The 21422-nt window shown below is 34.8% G+C and overlaps 1 protein-coding gene across 3 annotated transcripts in view; it reads right to left on the bottom strand.

Annotated features, from left to right (window-relative positions):
* OSBPL9 (oxysterol binding protein like 9) overlaps positions 1-21422 on the bottom strand; it is an 86743-nt gene that overhangs the window by 12051 nt on the left and 53270 nt on the right. The window contains exons 8-16 of one of the 3 annotated variants that reach the window (XM_083359607.1): positions 21268-21318; positions 14721-14759; positions 7873-7966; positions 6919-7023; positions 2874-3033; positions 2162-2274; positions 1884-2002; positions 1470-1555; positions 892-1066 (exon numbers count right to left, since the gene is read on the bottom strand). In XM_083359607.1, coding sequence (XP_083215733.1) covers positions 892-1066; positions 1470-1555; positions 1884-2002; positions 2162-2274; positions 2874-3033; positions 6919-7023; positions 7873-7966; positions 14721-14759; positions 21268-21318 — 942 coding nt within the window. The remainder of the gene's footprint in view (positions 1-891; positions 1067-1469; positions 1556-1883; positions 2003-2161; positions 2275-2873; positions 3034-6918; positions 7024-7872; positions 7967-14720; positions 14760-21267; positions 21319-21422) is intronic. The other 2 variants (XM_083359608.1, XM_083359606.1) reach the window with 2 other exon arrangements.

Below are 21422 nucleotides of genomic sequence, written 5' to 3'. Positions count from 1 at the left end.
AATTTCATCCTCTTCAGCACTGGTGGTTGGGGCATAGACTTGGACTACTGTGATATTGAATGGTTTCCCTTGGATTCGAACTGAGATCATTCTGTCATTTTGAGGATTGTATCCCAGTATTGCTTTTCCTACTCTTTTATTGACTATGAAGGCTACTCCATTTCTTCTGAGGGATTCTTGTCCGCAGTAGTATACCTGATGGTCATCTGAATTAAATTCACCCATTCCTGTCCATTTTAGTTCGCTGATACCTAAGATGTCGATGTTCAGTCTTGTCATCTCTTGTTTGACCACGTCCAGCTTTCCTTGATTCATGGATCTTACATTCCAGGTTCCTATGGAGAAAAAATCTTTACAGCATCGGACTTTCCTTTCACCACCAGACACATCCACAGCTGAGCGTCCTTTCGGCTTTGGCCCAGTCGCTTCATTCTTTCTGGCGCTACTAGTACTAGCCCTCTGCTCTTCCCCAGTAGCATATTGGACGCCTTCCGACCTGAGGGTCTCATCTTCCAGCGTCATATCGTTTTGCCTTTTGGTACTGTCCATAGGGTTTTCATGGCAAAGATACTGGAGTGGGTTGCCATTTCCTTCTCCAGTGGATCACGTTTTGTCAGAACTCTCGACTATGACCTGTCCGTCTTGGGTAGCCCTGCACGGCATAGCTCATAGCTTCATTGAATTACGCAAGCCCCTTCGCTACGACAAGGCAGTAATCCATGAAGGGGGAAACATTCTATAACAATGTATTATTTTATTGCCAAGTGGTTCCTCATCATGGCTACAAGCTACCTTTTGCAATTTGTTTTCTGGCAGCTATATTATTCAAATACAGTACAAAAACTTCTACTTTCCATAGCTTCTAGCTGAAAGTGACGTGCAGATACCAACCATATTTTCTTCTTGTTCAGCACTTGGTAGTATCCAATGGCATCGGAAGATTTCTCCCAAAATGGGATTGTAAGGTTTTTTTGCAACAGATCCTTTCCTTCCTGCATGGAAAGCTGAGAGATACCATTTCACCACTTGAATCATACGATCTTTTGGATCTTTGTAGTCACTAATACTAAAGAAAACACAAAAAAATTATCTTACTTTCAAACTAAATATAAATATTTCCTCAAGTTTTTAAATTCCAAATCGAAAAATGTTTCTATAGTTACCAGAAAGGCACATTGCTTTATAATATATATTTATACAATATATATGTATTTATATAAAAATGTAGCCAATGAAATAGATGTAAGTAAGTTCAGTGGTGGGATTCAGCCGGTTCAACACCACTTCAGCAGAACTGATAGCTATTTTTTTGTTGCCCAGAAAGCGGTATCCACACAGAGAACCAGTTGTTTACATATTTGAATCCCACCACTGACTAAGTTTGTATGCAACTTGTATGGAAGTTTGTATTATCCAATTTACATTTGGTAATAAGGTACAAAACCAGTATATGATCAAAAATGTAATACCTCACAAATAAATCAGGATGCGCAAAGAAGTCTGCATACATTTCTAAGAGTGATCTTCTCTCCAAAATAAAAGTTGGAAGAACCACCTGAGGAAAGAAAAAACTTAGCAAGTTCAAATTTCAAAATCATATCAATTTCATTGAAAGTGATGCATTAAGTTTTAAGGCACATTACTAGGTATGACTGCCTTATAGACATTGTCTTTAATTAGCATTTGCTCAATCCAAATAAAATACTTTATTTATGGTCTCAAGCCATTAAAATACAATTTAAAATATAGAAAAACCAATTATGAACTGATTTCATAATTGTCAGTTTTACCGAGGTGCTGGTAAACTTTTATTTCACCTCCTATATGTCTGATATTTTAACCTTTTTCTAAGTAATAATTTCCAAGAGTTCAAAGAGTCTCACCTTTGTTAGGTCCATTCCTAACCTAACTTGTGATAAAAGGTGCATGATAACACTTTTGTGTTCTTCCACTGACTCCCCTTCAACATCATCGTCTCTGTCATCATGAGGATCAAAAAGATCTGGAAAAAGTAAATGCATCCCTGTAATTTCTTGGCCACATTTTAAAAATACAAGAAGTAAATAAAATTTATTTAAATTATTTTTAAATATCTATATCAGCATGCTGGGACTGATATTAAAGTGATTAAGAATCTAAATAATTTGTGAACTTCTCTTACCAGCATCATTTGTCCCATTAGACACTGAAGAGTTAAGGGACTCTGCTGTATCTGGGCGTTTCATGCTACTCCCAGTGTTGCTACGTGTTAGAATTGTTCCAGATCCTGAGGGGCTATGGAAAAATACAAAATTCTTATAGTTGAATGTAGAACATATCTTGAGATAATTTTAAACATAATCAAATTTGAAAGAACTTTCATACTACAGTACGTATAAACCTGGAAAAAAGTTTACATAAATAGCAACTTATGTAGAGAGAGTAAATATACCATTTAGGGAAGAGAACACAGACAAAAGGAAAACAGTTTACATTTGTATAGCAAGTTCAAACAAATAATCACACAATTTGTATCCAAAAAAATTAAAAAGCCTTCTTATAAAAGACTATCCCACTACATCTGTAGACATACTAGATTGATTAGAACTGGGATTACATACCACGCCCTAAGATACATCAGCTCATGGATAAAAACCCAATCTTGAAAATGCAAACAGATTGCTTCCCAGGAGTTAATCGCTACAGTAATATTACCACAGTATGAATGTTGCATAAGCAAGGCACAATTTTAGAGCCAAAATTGTTTGTGTACTGTACAAAAGTTAACTATTCACAATACATTATGGGAAAGATTCAGAGGCTGATATACAGTATGTGTAATTTTGCATATTCTTAAGAGGAAATAATTGTCTGCATACTTTTTTATCACTTACTCCAAACATCTCTTTGGGGATGAACTAGTCTGATAGAATTCATCGGCATCATAAAATTCATCTTCACTGCTAGAATAAGAAAAATCTGGAACTGTATTTGGAGACAGATTGACGTGACTTGGAGAAGTTAAACTGCTGCTGGGTGCTGACTGTCCACTTCCTGCAAAGATTATGCATACACATAATTCCCAAGTGTTTCTGATATTTAAAATATTATTTTTTTACTGCGAGTCAAGTTAAACTAATGTAGTGAATTTAAGTTTGATCATCAACATAAAATAATGAAAATAACAAAAATAAAAATCAGGAAGCTGCAGATTGCTTAATAGATTACCCTTCACCTATTAAGAATATATTTGAGCACATAACAATACAAATCAAATTTACTAGAATGCAGTTTATGCAAATATTTAAACAAGTAAACCAACACAAACAATACTGTACAGAGGTGCAGTAACTAATATTTCTCCCTTTACATACAAATTTATTTAAAAAGTGGGTAGAAAGCTAAGGCATTTATTCCTATAAATGCTTCTGGATCCCATAAACAATACAAAAGAACACAAAATAAGATGGGGTGAAAAGGAAATTCTAAAATGCTTAAAGGGATAGAAAGGAAGATTCTCACCAATCTGTTTTCTAGTGAACATTTTTATTCTTTGCAACTGGCTGCCATGTATACGCAGACAATTGGTGAGTATGCAAATCTTGCCTAACAGCTGTTTTGCAAGAACATGTTATTTGTTCTCAAAATTTCAAATTATTAAATGCACTCTCAAAACCGAAATTATCTATCCTGCTCTCAGATACTAGTTTGTTTCCTGCCTACCTGCCTGCCTGGATTCTAAACATTTGCCTTGCTAAACAATTTTTAGTATGCTACAAGAAGTGTGCAATTAAACAATTAAAAGTGGGTAAAGCACCAGGAACAGATGGTTTGACTGCCATTTATTATAAAAATTTACAGTTAGAAATGGTGGAACCTTTAAGAGAATTGTTTAGGACAATTCAATCTGGAGGAGAAATGCCTCCATCGTAGAAAACAGCTTTTATATCGTTGATTCCAAAGGAAGATCAAGATCTTACCCAAACCAAAAATTATAGACCAATATCGCTTTTAAATACTGATTATAAGATATTTGCAAAAATTTTAGCAAATAGATTAATGAAGGTTATGCAGCAAATGATTCATAGTGCTCAAACAGGATTTATAAGTGGTAGACAAATGAAAAATAATGTGAGACATATTGTAGATTTATTGGAATTTTTGGAGAGAAATAACCAGGTCTCTGCAGCGCTGATCTTTTTGGATGTTGAAAAGGCTTTTGATCAGTTGAATTGGCAATTTTTATTTAAAGTATTAGAGAAGATGGAGTTTGGGGATGAGTTTTTACAACCTATTAAAGCAATATATCAGAAGCAAACAGCTCAAATAATAGTTAATGGTAGTTTGACAGAAGCATGTAATATTGAAAAGGGTACACAACAGGGGTGCCCGTTGTCACCTTTGTTGTTTGTTTTAACAGTGGAAATATTATTGATTAAGATACGTGATTCAAATAAAATTAAGGGAATTAATATAAGAGATCAAGATTATAGATTGAGAGCGTTTGCGGATGACCTGGTTATTACATTAAGTCAACCGACTCAGTCGGTTGTAGACCTGATGGAGATAATATTGTTATAAGGAAAAGTTTCTGGATTTAAGATAAATACACAAAAAACTAAAATATTGCCTAAAATTATGACCACAGAACAAAAGGTAGTCTTAGAAAAATTAACAGGATTTGAAATAGTTAAAAAGATTAAATATTTGGGGGGTATATCTTTCAGTTTCAAATGCGAAATTATATAAAAATAATTATGAATTGTTATGGTTAAAAATACAAAAAGAGTTAGATAGTTGGAAAAAATTACAATTGTCTTTATTGGGAAGAATCGCAGCAGTGAAAATGTTTTACCAAAAGTTTTATTTTTGTTTCAAATAATACCTATACTCAAAAAAGATTCAAATTTGGAAGAATGGCAGAAAGGTATTAATAAATTTGTTTGGGCAGGGAAAAGACCAAGAGTAAAATTTAAGATAATGCAAGATGTACGTGAAAGAGGTGGTCTTAAAATGCCCAATTTTAAAGTATATTATGAGGCTGCGGCTTTATCATCAATTAGTGATTGGTTTAATCTAACACAAGGGAGATTACTGAATATTGAGGGATCTGATTTATTATTTGGTTGGCACGCATATTTATTGTATGATAAGAAGGTGGATAATATCTTTAAGACACATATATTATGGTATGCCCTGTTGCGAGTATGGAAAAAATATCAACATAAGCTAAATTATAAAATACCAATTTGGGCAATACCTAAACATGCAATAGAAAATATAAGTCTGGGATTCAAACATGATGTGACTACATACAAAGAAATTCTCAGAATGGAAAGGAATGTATGGCAATTAAAGCCATTTAATATTTTAAAAGAAGAAAGAATAGTGCGGACTTGGTTTCAGTATGGTCAGTTACAAGCTAGATGGATCAGAAAGTTGGTATTTCGACAATTGATGAAAATTTGGTTAAACAAATAAGAGATCAAAGTCCAGTGCATATAAGGATATATAATGCATTGATAGAAATAGATTCAGAAATGGAACTTGTTAAAGATTGCATGATAAAATGGGCCCAGAATTTTCAGGAGCCCATAGCGATGGATATCTGGGAAAAGATATGGGTCAGAAATGTGAAATTTACACAGGCACAAAATTTAAGAATTTTTATAGGATGTTTTATAGATGGCATTTAGATCCAAAAAAATTAGCATGTATGTATCCGAATTATCAGCCTAAATGTTGGAGGTGTGGTTGTGAGGATGCAACCTATTATCATATATGGTGGACTTGTAAAAAAGTTAAAGCTTTTTGGATTAAAATTTGGTGGAATATGCAGAAGATATTTAAGAAAAAGATAAGGTTTTCTCCACAGTTATTTCTGTTGGGTATTATTACAGATTGTACTGTTATAGATATTAAATTGTTGTTAATTTTAATTACGGCAGCAAGACTCTTGGTAGCGCAATATTGGAAGAAGGAGGAACTGCCTACTATAGAAGAGTGGACTTTAAAAGTTTCAAAGCTGGCGGAAATGGCAAAGATTTCAGCATATTTGAAAGAACACTCGCAACAGAGATATATTTTGGAATGGAGAAGATGGATCGATTATATTCAGAATAAATATGGGACTAGAAAGTTTCATTTAGTATATGAATAAGTATTAGTATTATATGATGTATTATTAATCAGTTATTGTTATTTAGTTATGTTAAGAGGAGTTAAAGTGCAATAGAATTTAAAGTTGTCTTTTTTTAGTTGGTTAGCATATTTTAGCTTAAGTTGGTTAAAGTTTATACCCTGTATTCAGCTCTGGGAAGTCAGGGGGGGAGGGGAAGGGAGGCGAAGTGGGGGGGGAGGGAGGGAGTTTATGTTTTTAAAAATGTATTTTAAAACTTTTCAATTAAAAAAAAAGTGTGCAGTTCTCCTTAAAAATTAAGTTGCTCTCATCTATAACAATTGGGAATGTCTGATAGAACCATATTATGTGAAAATGTAGTTCAGAATTGTATCCCGTCATTACTGAGACAAATTCAAAGTGTTGTTAATAATTATTTAAATTGTACATAACTCAAGATGGAAATTTCATAAATTTCCATTATAAAAGGATCTCCAATGTTCTTTCTCTAAACCCTTATACTAAATTAGATGAGGTGGGTAGTTATTAGATAGATAGCTATTTATTTATTTTATATCCTGCCACAATCAAACAATTTTCATTTGCAGCAGTAGAAATGCAGGTGTGGAATATCTCCTCCAAAGAGAACTGAGACTATTTGAAGCAAGGCAGGACTGTCATTCTTTGCTATGGATAACTGTATCTAAAGGATTTAGTGAAAAAACATGCTTCATTAGCAAAGCTATTCTTGTACTCTTCATAAACAAAACTCCTATAAACTTCCATATTTAATAAGGCAAGAGAAGACCGTTGGGCTATACCTGTACTATTTGGTGTTGGAGTTTGATGACTTCCAAGTAATGCTACCACTGGTCCAACAGGTAGGGATGATGGCCGCTGTTCTGATTTGCAAAGTTGAGTTGGTTCTGAAAACATTCAACAAATCACTCGGCTGTTTTATTTTTAGTTCTAACTCACTCTCCTGAAGGCTTATTAATCCCTTTAATTCACCCCATTCCCTTTTTATTTTTCTCAAAAGTCTGCATTTTAATCAATAAAGGAGAATATTTGTAGCTCAGGATTGAAAAGAGGGGTCCTTGGTGCTCTCTGAGCTTGGTTGTTTCCTTGAAGACGTTTCATTCCTCAAACTAGGTAACATCATCAGTGATAGTAAGGAATGAAGTTTTGCTCTCAGTTTATATTCTAGTGCAGGGGTCGGCAACCTCGGCTCTTTTATGACTCGTGGACTTCAACTCCCAGAATTCCTGAGCCAGCATAGCTGGCTCAGGAATTCTGGGAATTGAAGTCCACGAGTCATAAAAGAGCCGAGGTTGCCGACCCCTGTTCTAGTGGCTTGCCCTCTCCGTGTTAGTGGGGGCAGACTTTGAGGTTCTTTGGTTGGGTTGTTTACTGTTGACTTGTTTGGCAGCTCCTTGATTGGGAACCAAGAATCAGCTAAACAATACCCCAATCAAGGAACTAAAGTCTTACTACAACATATTTCCTTCAAAATGGCAGGAGCACCTGGGGAAATTGGAAAAAACATTGTTCAGTCTACTATATTGCTTCCTCTGTATGGATAGAACTTTTATGGACCACTTGAAAATGTGAGCCATTGTAGGAAATTCCCATTTTAATTTACAATGGATTAGCAATTTTATATATCACAAATCATTTCCTTTCTGCATTCTGTGAAAATAAATGGAAAGAGATGAAAATATTTTTAAAGCATTTAACAGATATTAGCAGACAGGATTTTTTTAAAAATACGATACCTGGAGGTAAGACAGTCTGTGTAGGCATTGTGCTATTCACTGAAGGTTCCAAGAGACTAGGTGGATATATTGCATCAACAGGATTAATAGTGCTCTGTGATATAAAAAACAAGGTCAACTCCTTTTGAGAACCATAAAATGTTTTGTGCAGGAAGCCAGTCCTGAGAGAAACACAAAACTAAATGCTTTTATGACATTAGTAGTCTGTAACAATAATAATTATAGTCCATTAACGTTAATTCAGTTGCTCTAGTATCATAAAGCCAAGGATTCCTGCTTTAAAGTTTAATCTGCTGATGTGATGGTAACACACAAAATTACAAGTCATTCAGGGTCATAGTTTTATTTTATATTTTGCTTATGCAACCCAACAATATTATCAATCAAGATGCTGAAAGAATTTGTCAAGCATCTTGAAGAAAACTATAAACATGTACCATTAGATTGAGTATTTCAGTCTGATTATGAAAGTTTATGTAAACTAAGTGAAAACAATGCATTATTCTGGGCTGAAACATAACTCTTCACCAGTCTCATTTGGTGACCTTTTTATTAAAATTATCAGACTAAATTATTCTTTAAAGCTTCCTCATGGCCAAATCTTGATGAAGGAATGAAACATTTTTTTATTAAAATCAGGTAATGAACATATGTCAAGTTCGGATGTCCTGACCTAAAGAGAAAAAGTCAGCAAAGTTTTCACCTAGTTAAATAACTACTATATGAAATTGGTTATTTCCTACACTAGTAGACAAGATATTTCATATGTGTCCGCTATCATACATCTAACATTCAACTGGGTGACCAGATTCAATGGGAAAGAGAATTATGAGAACTGGGTTATTTTGTGTAGAAATTCTCTTGCATCACACTGCTAATATTGGAGAAAGGGAACTTATTACTTTCCAGCAATTGATGAAGTACAATTCCCAGCATTTATCAAAATTGGCCATACTAGCTGGACTACCAAAAGATATACAAGTAGTCTTCGACCTACAATAGTTCATTTAGTGACAGTTCAAAGATAGAACGGCGCTGAAACAAGTGGCTTATGACCATTTTCCACATGACCATTGCAGCATCCTCATGGTCACATGTTCAAAATACAGACACTGGGCAACTCATATTTATGCCGGTTGCAGTGTCCCAGGGTCACTTGATCTTCTTTTCCGACCTTCTGACAAGCAAAGTCAATGGGGAAGCCAGATTCCCTTAACAATCGTATTATTAAGTTAACAATTGCAGTGATTCACTTAACAACTGTGGCAACAAAGGTTGTAAACTGGGGCAAAATTCACTTAGCAAATGTCTCTTATAGCAACAGAAATTTTGGGCTCAATTATGGACGTAAGTCGAGGACTATCTGCACTTCAAAGCATTTGAAAGGCCAGAGATTCCCCACATCAGCATTATATGAAACAGCACACAACTGCCACATCATTATGCACTAGATTTTCCACTACTCATGCAGGAATCAGTTCTCCTTCATTAGAACAATTCTGAATATGTTGAAAAGCAATATAATTACCTCTTCTGTTTCAGAAAACAACATAATCTATATTTGCAATTTGCAAAATGTATTATCAGGAAAGTAGTAAGTTATATTCAGCACAAATAGTAGAATAACAATTTAAACTTTAGGAAGATAACTGAATCCAGTAGCATTTGTTTAGAATTGGAGAAGTCTGAGTATCAAAGCAAAAGAATAAACCAGAAAAATCAACAACTCAGTTAATACGAGAAATGGAAATACAGAGCACAAGTTTCCAGCAGTCAGCATCAAGAATAAAAATAAAGGAGAACTCATGAAGAGATGAAGGGAAAATGCAATTGTTGAAGAGTAGCAAAAGCAGAATATATTTTCATTGTGCAAATTATTGCTAACTGTCCATAATAAAAATGAATTTTTCAGAATTTATAGTTAATTATAATCAACTTGGTGAATTGGACATAATTCTTAGAATAAATAAATAAATTCCAGGTCCCAATTACTTTAAAAAAAACATACTGTGGGAACAATTATAGTAACGGTATCTTCCCAGAAGAGGAATTTAAAATGGAACAGCTTTAGTCTATACAAAAGGACACAGATGATAATTACAAACTGGAAAAAAAGAAACCACTGATGGTCCATTATTTTCAGTGAATAGTTTGCTTTGTTCACAAAAAAAACCTGTATCTCAATCAAATCTGAAATATTTCAAGGACACTTATGAACTAGACATATAGTAGAATCTTGCACATAATTATTTAATTACATCCAGGATGCTCATATGATATTTTCTGTTTGTTTCCTTCTTATTCTTAGATTAATACAAACCCAAATGATGCCTTAAACTTAAAGCATAGTACCAAAGTATCTAATATTAAGCAGCAGTCAGTCAGTTGTCTCAGTACCTAAAATTGTTACATGACAAAATGGGAGTATCACTTGTACTAGCAAGTACTAATTGCAATTAAATTATGTGAATTATAGGAAGGGTCTTATCTATAAAATTAATGTTCTTCACTACTAAATGTTCTTCACTACTATTAAGATTAATATCATCCTGCAATTTCTCTATCATGGAAGTAAAATTGTGGTCTCCTTAACATCACAAGAGAAGTGAAAATTGCTTGTTTGTGGAACGACCTACAACTGGAAAACTGTTCTGGGAATTTCCAACCCATTCTGTAACCCTTTTTCTAATGAATCATTGTAATGCCAATCATAAAACTAAAGTTGTAAAAGAGTTATTTTTTTTCACTCCCAACAGAAAAAATCTAAATTCAATAAAAATGGGATTATATTTCTAAAGTAAATTTTAACTAGCTTCAATCATACCAAAATTCTCTTTTGAAGCACCCAAATTTCATTCATCTTACTCTGTTTATGTATTATGTTTACATTAGTACAGCAAAAGATCTATATGACAGAGATTAGCAAACATTACAGAACTATGCCAACCATCAACGACTAGTTTCTGAAAATATATGATGTTTATGTGTTTGAACTGATCCAAATATGCAATTTCTACATGCTACTTTTTTTTAAAAAAATATTCAAACTCATGTTTAATCCTACATCATGCATATTGGAAATTAACCAACACAAGTTGAATACACAGGTAGTCGACTTACAACCATTCAGTGACCATTCGAAGTTACAATGGCATTGAAAACAGTGACTTATGACCATTTATCACACTTATGACCGTTGCAGCATCCCCATGGTCACAAATTCAAATATGGGTGCTTGGCAACCTGCTTCTATTTATGACGGTTGCAGTGTCCAGGGGTCATGCGATTACCTTTTTTGACCTTCTAATAAAGTCAATAGGGAAGCAGGGCTCACTTTACAATCGTGTTACTAACTTAATAATTGCAGGGATCCACTTAACAACTGCACCAAAAGAGGTCATAAAATGCGTCAAAGCTCACTTAATAACCGTCTCACCTAGCAATGGAAATTCTGGGCTCAATTGTGATCATACGTCAAGGACTGTCAATTCTACAATGAACCTGGCTGCAGCCATCTTTCTCGTTCTAGGTTGCCACACAATGGGAGGGAGTGCGGAGGATTTCTGCTAGTCTAAACATTTTACTGTCCTGTGGGAACCAAGGTCATTTCTGTCGGTCAGGTGGGAGGACGTGAGACAGACTACCTGTAGTCTTAGAATGGGAGTGATGTTCCCATTCTAAGGAAGTTAAGAGATAAAAGTACTCCAGAAACAACAGCTTCAAAATGTGGGTTTTATCAACATGCTTAATGTTGTAATGCATCAACTGGGCTCGATACTTTGGTTTCATCCAAAATTAATTATTATGTTTATATTGTTCTACTCTTCAAGACCATCTTGAAGACTGAATTGATTCAATATTGCCCAATGCAGTAACATACTAATTTTTCACAGGTTTCACTGGTTGCTTCCTGGATCAATTCACAGATCTGATTTTGACATATGGATCCTAAATACTTGAAAAATATCAATTTTTGATATTTAAAGGTGTAAAGCTACCAATCTATTGTGCTAAAGAAAATGAAACCCTTATTCTTTTCAAATAATGTATTGCATTTTTCTCTAAATTGGTACATCAGCATTATCACCCAAATCAGCATAATCATCCAATATATTCCTATCACTATGTGTTACAGACACTATTTATAATGTTGACTTGTAGTCAAATTACAGTTTGCCATATCTAAACACAGTAACAAGAAAACATTTCAATCTCTTTGTGTTAAACACAGAGGAAAAGAAGTTTCAAAGATTGTTATGCAATTAACTGTTAAATGATGTGCACATGCTGTTTTGAATTTCTCTGTTTAAATATCCATGATAAAACTTAAGATTCCATTTTTAAAAAATGAAACATCCTTTATATAGATAAGTTATGAAGCATCCTTTATAGATGTAGATTTGTTAGGAAGTTCTATTACCATAAACATTTAAACAGTATTGAAATAGGATTATAAAAAGAAAAATACAAGATACTATAGGCTTCAACTTTATAAATCATTTTAATATAAGCTCTAAAATACAGCATTTTGCTATTCTGCATGAACTATAAATAAAAAACTCAGAAATGTGAATAATATGTTAACACACAGGTAATGCTCTGAATATGACCATTCAACAGAGCTGAATGAAAACTTACAACCAGGCTGCAAAATTCTGTCCATCACAGCATCCCCATGGCTGTGCAATCCCAGTTCAGGCAGTTAGCAATTAGCTCACAATTATGACAATTATAGTATCCCACGGTTACATGAGTACCATTTGCAATCTTCCCTGTTTCCACAAAGTCAATGGGAAAGTTCCAGGAAGACCCAAGTCATTCCTGCTCCTGCTTTTTCATCCACCCACCCACCTATGGCATCTGTCCATGATTATGCTTGCCCATGGCACCCATCTGCTCAAGTTCCATAGTGCATGTCTACAGGACTCACCCACACATGCTCCATAGTTCCTGCACACAGCACCAATGCACCTGCGTTCTTGCCTAGAATTCTCACCTCTTCCCATGTTGTGGTCCCATGAGGTCCTCAGTTAACGATCCACATGGTCCTGGGGTTATGATGGCAACTGGGATTGTTGTTGCTGAGCAATAAAATCATGTGACACTGCACTTTATGATATCACTTAACAACCAAAATTCCAGTCCCTATCACTGTTGTAACTCAAGGACTTCCTATACCCTAATCCTCAGTAAATAGGCCCATTATCACAGAATACATCCAGAATTATATATAGAACTCTTTACAAACTCTAAAAAGGATTAATACCATCTTTTTAGAAACTCAAAAGAACAGTTTATCTGTTACCATAGTTCTTTGAATTATTTGAGTCACATGGATTATATATCTCTGCTTAGTTACATCAAAACTTTTCTATAGCTGAAAAGAAGTTTAGTAAGAATTATAAAGAATGTGTGCACTAGGAATCTTACATCCCCTCAATTTTTAAGGACCAACGAAGCAGCCATGAAATCAGGAGAGCTTACTTACTCAGACATCAGAAGGGAATATATATTACCAAAGATGGGAGATGACCACTTTAAAAGCTTCAATTATAGGTAAACAGTATTCTTTACCCATTTCTGTGTGCAAGAAGCAGCAAACCTACAGGATGATGGGTGTACAGAAATTCACCGAGGAAGAACCAAACACAAATATCTATTCGTACATGCAGTATAACTCAGGCTAATAGTATCTGGTAAATGTCAAGGTTTTCAACCAAGTAGCTTTCTACATAGGTCAGGCAGTAACATCCCCATGGTCAGTGTTGCTAATGTTAAATAAACCTACAGAGAATATGCTTGCATGAATCAGAAAATCAATGCTGCTTTGTGTCATGAGACAGCAATTTGTCAAGTGCTTCACTCTTTTAAATCATTTCTATCACTTCACCAATTATCCATTTTCCAATTCCACTGTCAAATTGTATTGTTAATCCATTGACAAGTAGAAAAGAGGGAATTGGAATATTTGGATAAAAAAATGTCAGAGGGAAGTTCAGGCTCTTTTCCCAAATACATTTTCCAGAGATCAGAGGTATGGATTAAATAACAAACTTTGTCTAAAGAAGGTTAAGGTGAGGAACAGAGAAATAAACTGGAACCAAGAGGTTAATTCATACAAAAGAATAATCTCCAAAAAATAATTTAAGTTATAACCTTAGAAAAATACTCCCAAAGCACACCCTGAGAAATAGCAAAATTAATTTCAAAGGAAAATGCCTCGTTTTTACCTTATTCAACATAAAGAACTGCAAACTTCAGTAGACTTTTTAAGTTTAGCCACAAATGTTGTCAATCATAATAAACATATAGCTAAATATAGATATTGAAAATTTGGATAATACATTTTTCTTCTGTCCGTAAAGAGTTGATCTAGCCTGGCACTGGGTTGCATTGTTTCTGACACGGGTCCAAGATGAGGAATTTTCCTAACATGATACAGGTTTATTCGTACCAAAGATTCTCAGCTATCGAGAATCTGGTGGAGCTTCATTGCAAACATAAAACATATACATGATGCACAAATTATGTTTTTTAAACAAGAGGCTTCCATTCTGACAGCAATCACAATTTCTGGCACATCAGACAATTACATTTTCTTCCTATTCATACTGGCATTTAATTTTACTTTATTAATAGGAAACAGAGAATGTTAACATGAGAAGAAACAATGGAATTTAGAGGCTTTAGAACACTGACAAGATACTGAAAATGAAACACTTATTTCAGGGAGAGAGAGAGAAAAATAGAGAAAGGAAGGAAGGTGGAGGTTCAAGTCTCTGTGTTCACATGACTGTAGCTTTAATGCTCTGCAGAGATAAAAAGTAATAGTTTACATTTAAACTTACTATAAGTCCATCTGCGTGCTTCTCCTCATTAGTTTGATCCTTAAGGAAAAATGTTACAAATATTAACATAACAATTTGTCATCAATGTAATTAATGCTGTTTTTATAAGATTCATGTTCTTAAGAAGTTACCATTACACTTTTTGAAAGGAAAATTTCCTCATTAGAAATTTTGTTCATTATATAGTTCAGGGGTGTCAAACTGCTGGCCCATGGGCCGGATGCGTCACATAGAAGCCATACCCACTTCCCTCCAGCAAGGGAAAAAAAAGTTGCAATACGTCACAACACATCACGTGATGCGGAGAGTTTGACACCCCTGATATAGTTGTTCATTATAAGAAATTCATTTATTTTAGAAGTAGATAAAAAGTTTTTTCTAGCAAATGGATCTGCCATTTAAAAGCCACACCAAGTTGCATTTGTAAGATATGAATTGCTAAAATTGAAGATATACATTCATATAAATAGAACTCTTACAAAAGGTTCTTACATCCTTTACATCTTACATCCTGTTTTTTTAATTCAGAAACAATATTCCTGAAAATCTCCAAAGAAAAATCACACAATAAATACTATAGACAAGAAAAAAATGGCATTTGAGGGATTTCTGAGTAAGATACCTCTACCATTCTTCATTCATTGATGCCTTCTGATCTTTCCTTTTAAATGAAAACTCCTTTGATTCCTACTGATTTCATTAAAGCCATTTGAATTGCCTGTCCCTGGATGATTTTGATTGCTTCAACTAACCTACAACCCTGAGATTTCCTGATGATCTCCACACGTATTAACTAGATTCAATTCAGTTGGGTTATGAGATTAATCAAAGTTTTATTAGGAAAATACCACACTCATTCTGTCTTCTCCCATTATGTGAAAGAGAGATCAGCAGAATATATATACATATATTAGGCGCACGGAACGCTGTTACCTTCCCACCGTAGTGGTCCCTATTTTTCTACTTGCATTTTTATGTGCTTTTGAACTGCTAGGTTGGCAGAAGCTGGGACGAGTAACAGGTGCTCACTCTGTTACGCGGCACTCGGGATTCGACTAACCCACTGAGCCACCGCGTCCCATATATTTGTTCCACTGTTCTTGCCTACTCATAATTTTAAAAGCAAGCAAATGATGTTCACTGGTTTAGTAGTGCCACTATATACAAGATATATTTTGCTACATGTTCCCCCCCCTCCTCGCCAAACTGCAAATAGCAACTACAGCTGGTATAGCACTAGTTCGGTCTTAATCAAGAGCAAGAGCAAAGGATCGCTCTTCGCTTTATTAATTCCTTCTGGACTTAGATTTACATCAACAACTTCACAGTTCAACCCTGAGCTTTATGCTGTATATTAATAATAATAATAATAAAGTTGGAAGGGACCTTGGAGGTCATCTAGTCCAACCCCCTGCTCAGGCAGGAAACCTTATACCATTTCAGGCAAATTCTTTTATGTTAAAGTACCTGTGGACCACTGGATCAGAATATGAAAACACAGAATGTGTGAAGCAAAATATAAACCAGCTTTTGGATGATGAAACACAGTTTGAATGTGTTGAGTGCATATTATGGACATTTTCACAAAATGGCTGACAGGAGATCTTGGCTATTAATAAAACATTAACAGAAAGGAAATTGGTGAAACTGACATGCTTTTACACTTGTGGTTAATGTTTTCTTCTGGGTAAGTAGAATACACCCAAATTTGAAAGATACGGCAAGCCACTGTAATTACAAATATATAGTAAATTAAAGTTAACCCATAGTTCCAAGTTAATCAGTACTTTACGATAGGCATTTAATTTCTTTTATGAAGTGAAATTATCTAAATTATCCAAATTACCAAAATTAGCCAAAGAGAATGGATTACTGAAATTTTACCTAATCCCCGTGCAAAGTGATTAGGACACTGAATTCTCCTCTTCTCCTCTTTATTAAAAGACCTCAGAACTTAGTAAATCTTTTCAGAAAATGTCAAAAAAATCCTAAGGAGTTTGAAGTTGTCTCACTCAGTGTTGATCATTTTGCTCCCAAATTTTAGTATATAATTTGGGGGTGTCTGGGTATAATTGTAGGCTGCCATCCCTGCTTTAAATAATGTTGTAACTGAAGGCAGTACTTCATTTAATAATAGTTGCAGCATATGCAATTACTGGAATAGAATGTTGTTAACTGCTCATAACTGATAAATATGAGTAATAGGTTTAATGTGATGTTTTCCCTTACAATGACTACTAGGAAACATCATGTTCTGACGGTCAGTATAAACCCCATTATGTAAAACTCTGTATTAGAGCTTGACAAAATATAATATCTGCCACTCTCTGCATTGAAAATTTAAGGGAAAGTAGCCTGTATATACCATTTGAATGCACGTGGCCCAAATAGAATTGTTTTAGACATAATCTTTAATTTATTACATAATAAAATATAGTAATATTAGAGTTTTTATTTATTTATTTTTATTTTAATTCCATTTATATCCCGCCCTTCTCCAAAGACTCAGGGCGGCTTACAAGCTTAGCAGTAGCCTTCATTCTATGTATATGCCTGCTTGTTAGGGCTTTCACACACACCCCCAAGTGGCATTATTACAAAGTCAGCTTATTGCCCCCAACAATCTGGGTCCTCATTTTACCTACCTCGGAAGGATGGAAGGCTGAGTCAACCTTGAGCCTGGTGGGATGCGAACCTGCACTAATTGCAGGCAGCTGGTGTTACTTAAGGAGGCATTAGCCCACTGCTCCACCAAGGCTCTGATATATGTTCCTGATATATGGAACTTCCTGTGTGATTTCTCTGGTATTTATGTAAACTGATCAAGCTTTGTATAAAAAACAAGGAATAGAAAAAACTTTGCACATAAAATCAGAGAGCCACTCAGATAAGAAAACTCCCACCACTCCAAGTTAATCATGGTATGTAACTTTCTTCCCATATTACGCCATTTGGTGGCTTGTGATAGGGTCAGAAATGCAACTTTTTATGCAACTTAAATTATTTTTTATGATAACTCAGCTTTAGAGGTGCTGAGTTTTTCATTTTGTCAAGTAGAAACTGCTACTACAAACTTCTGTATTTAGAATTCAGAAAACATAGCAAATACAAATACAAATCTTGTCTTAGCAGTTTTGAACTACAGTCAGTGAAGTGCAAGAATCTTTAGCAGTAATGTCTGATCTGAAAGATACATTCAATTCACGTGAAAAAGAAAAATAAAGAATGACATCATACATAAGTTACATTAGAAAAAGGCAAAAACATTTGTAGTTTGGGGTTGGGTTTTTTTTTTATTTTATTGACATGAATCTTTTTGGCCCTTTCTTTCTCTTTTCTCCTTCTACTGGTTTGAACTAAGATATGTAGACAAATTAGAAAAAGAAGCATATGTTAAATTCTTATTACATCTGATGTTGGAAGGGATTTCATAATCCCAGAAATTGAGAAGCAATCTTTACTTTTATTTCTTAATCCCAGTAAGATAGAGAACACTGCTGCAGTCATATAAATAATGCCAAATTGCTACAGACCTCCCATTTAAAGGCCCTAATTAAAAACAAAGTCATGGGCTCGAACAGCACGGTTCCCACTTATCTTCCTTTTCAGCCCCAATTTTCATTGTAATGCTGTTGCTTTATTGTCTCTCTTGAGGCGTTCCTACCCATCACAATATCAGAAACTGTCAAAAAGGAAGACTACAGTTCAGAATCTGAAAATTGGCTGTGTTTGTTTTTCTGACTTTGAAAATTGTCAAGTTTAGTTACCATACAAAAATGCCAGGTCTGGCTAAAATATGAATTTTCTATATTGGGGGGGGGGGGGGGAACTAACACCCAATGTAGTTCATGAAGCTTTGAGCTAAATTACAATTATTGGTACAAATGAAGATTATCGCAGTACAAACTGTACAATAGACCATTTTGTATTTGTGTCATAAAGGATATTAACAGTTTAGGATTTAGGAGCACATGATAAGCTTTATTTGAAATTGTTTCCTAAGAATTTTTTTAAAAAAATATTCAATACACCTAATTTTGAAGTAGTATTAATAACTATAATATTTCATTATAAATATTCTTAATAAAATAATTTAGTTATTGTTTATATTACTTCAGTATATAAAAACTCCATATTTCAATAAAACAAATATCCTGAGTTTTGTGTGTTTTATCCGTATTGTACATATGAAACATAAAAATATTGTTTTTCAAAATATATATAGAAAAATTAATATTTTTCTACTTTGAACTAATATCTGAATGTTGCTCTTGATTATCCTTATTTTCCAATATAATTTAAAATTAACTAAGCATAGCTACCATTATTGTCATATTTTAATCATTCTCAATAATAAGGAATATTTCCCAAATTTTAAAGTATCAGTAACATTTTACCATTTTTTGCAGGCTTTTATTATTTCAAGAATGTCATTCATGCTTATTTTAACTTTTCAGGCAATACCCTTCCCTTACCAGCATACACTTTATCTTACCAGCAGACCAGAGCAAGCATCTCTTCTTCCTCATATCAATTCTTAATGTCAGAATTGTATCTAAAACAATTTTCTTAGAAGAATTGTTCAAATGTATTTTGGCACAAGTGTACTGCTATCTAGCCATTTCTATGAAAATTCTGTTCTTTTGCAACTAAGGATAGTAGATACTGGTCTTGCACTCAACTCCAATCCATGGTATCAGCTACTTGTTGCTTGATGGTTTGTCAAAAATTTCATTCTTGAATCATTTTTTAAAAAATTGTTGTATTACATATTACCTGATTATACTGTATATATTTATTCTTTTGGACTTTGACCCCAAATAGATACATATATAGATAAATGCAGCAACTACCATCACCAGTTTATGTTAAGATATTTTTTAGTTGCCCCACAAAACTAAATGGGATTTTTCATATTTGACATTGCAATAACTTCTATGCCAGAACTAATTAAGCTCATTAAGGATAGAAAAATAGTTAAAATTTTATTTCACTAAGACATGCAAAATGATGTAGAGAGTGAGGACTTTAGCCACTTTTGCCCCCAAAACTATCCCATTTTATCAGTTCTATGTCACAAGTTCCAAGAAGAAATGGTGAAATATTTCAAATCTATTATCAATACATTGAAAAATCAATGGTCAAGATGGCCCCTCGAACACAACAAATTTTAAGATCACCCTTTCAAATTCATACAATTTATTTGTAACCCAGTTCAGGAAAAAATGATTAGTGTTTGCTTCTTCCTATTTCAGCCTGGAGTTTTGTGCAATAATAACCAGAGGTTGTTGCCTCTGGACATTTAAAGAGATTGGCAGAAGTCAAACTTGTGTGAGTGGAAACCTACATACGCAAGGTGTCTTGTACTATTCTTTCTCTTCCATGTAGTTCCATGCTCCAAAAATCAACAGCAGTTGGTGATAATAGAATATTAAGTATGTTCCCCATCAACAGTAAACTATTTAAGTGTGGCAACTCTGTCATAAGATTATGTACAATGAACATTCTCAGGAGTTCAAATCATGAAATACTGATTAGAAAGCCAAGGAATTTATGTTTATTAAACACCATATTTTTCGGACCATAAGACGCACCGGACCATAAGACGCACCCAGTTTTTAGAGCAGGAAAACAAGAAAAAAATTCTTTCTCCTTCTCTCTCTCTCCCTCTCTTTCTCTCTCTCTCTCTTTCTCTCCCTCCCTCTCCCATTGTCCTTCCTTCCTTCCTTCCTTCCTTCCTTCCTTCCTTCCTTCCTTCCTTCCTTCCTTCCTTCCCTCCCTCTTTGTCCTTCCCTCTCTGCATTAGAGCAGTACCCGCGGAGGCGGCCCTGCAGCCCGGCTTTCTCTTGCAGAAAGCAAACTGAAACGGAGTGAGAGATTACCAGAAATGCGAATCAGCCGATCTCGCGCTCCTGCAAACTCCCTCGCTCGGTTTCAGCTTCCCTTGCTACAAGAGAAAGCAGGCTGAAACGGAGTGAGGGAGATTGCCAGAAATGCGAATTGGCCGATCTCGTGCTCCTGCAAACTCCCTTGCTCGGTTTCAGCTTCCCTTGCTACAAGAGAAAGCAGGCTGAAACGAGGTAGATTGCAGCAGCGCAAGATCAGCCGATTCGCATTCCAGGCAATCTCCCTCACTCCGTTTCAGCCTGCTTTCTCTTGTAGCAAGGGAAGCTGAAACCGAGCGAGGGAGAGTGCAGGAGCGTGAGATCGGCGTTTCTCAGCACGTGCCGATTCGTGCTCCTGGCAATCTCCCTTGCTTTCCACTTGCGGAGGTTGGGGCTGGCCATACGGATCACCTTTGGACCATAAGACGCACCCTCATTTCCCCCCCCACTTTTGGGAAAAAAGTGCATCTTATGGTCCGAAAAATATGGTAATTCACACTAAGAAAGCAAGATTTTGGAACCTAAGTGGTACATCCATACAAACACCTCCCCTTCAAGTTCTTAAATTACACAACATTACTACAACATAGCAAACAACACATAAACATTTTCTGCAAAAAAAACAATATTTTCTACCATTTGGTACCGATAAAAATACTTACTTTAGCAATCTGCAGCAACACAATACAGTGTTTTATTGATTCGACCATGCTCTAAGGAAGGAAAAATTAATATAAGTTTTTCTAAAAGCTTAAATTATTTTTAACAATTAAAGCAATCCAAAACACTTGCAAAAAGGTCACCAATTTTGCATTTT

The sequence above is a fragment of the Vipera ursinii genome (assembly GCF_947247035.1).
Source record: "Vipera ursinii genome assembly, chromosome: 3".
In the NCBI taxonomy this organism is placed as follows: domain Eukaryota; kingdom Metazoa; phylum Chordata; class Lepidosauria; order Squamata; family Viperidae; genus Vipera; species Vipera ursinii.
The sequence above is the reverse complement of the archived record's forward strand: the minus strand, read 5'-3'. Positions and strand labels throughout refer to the sequence as shown.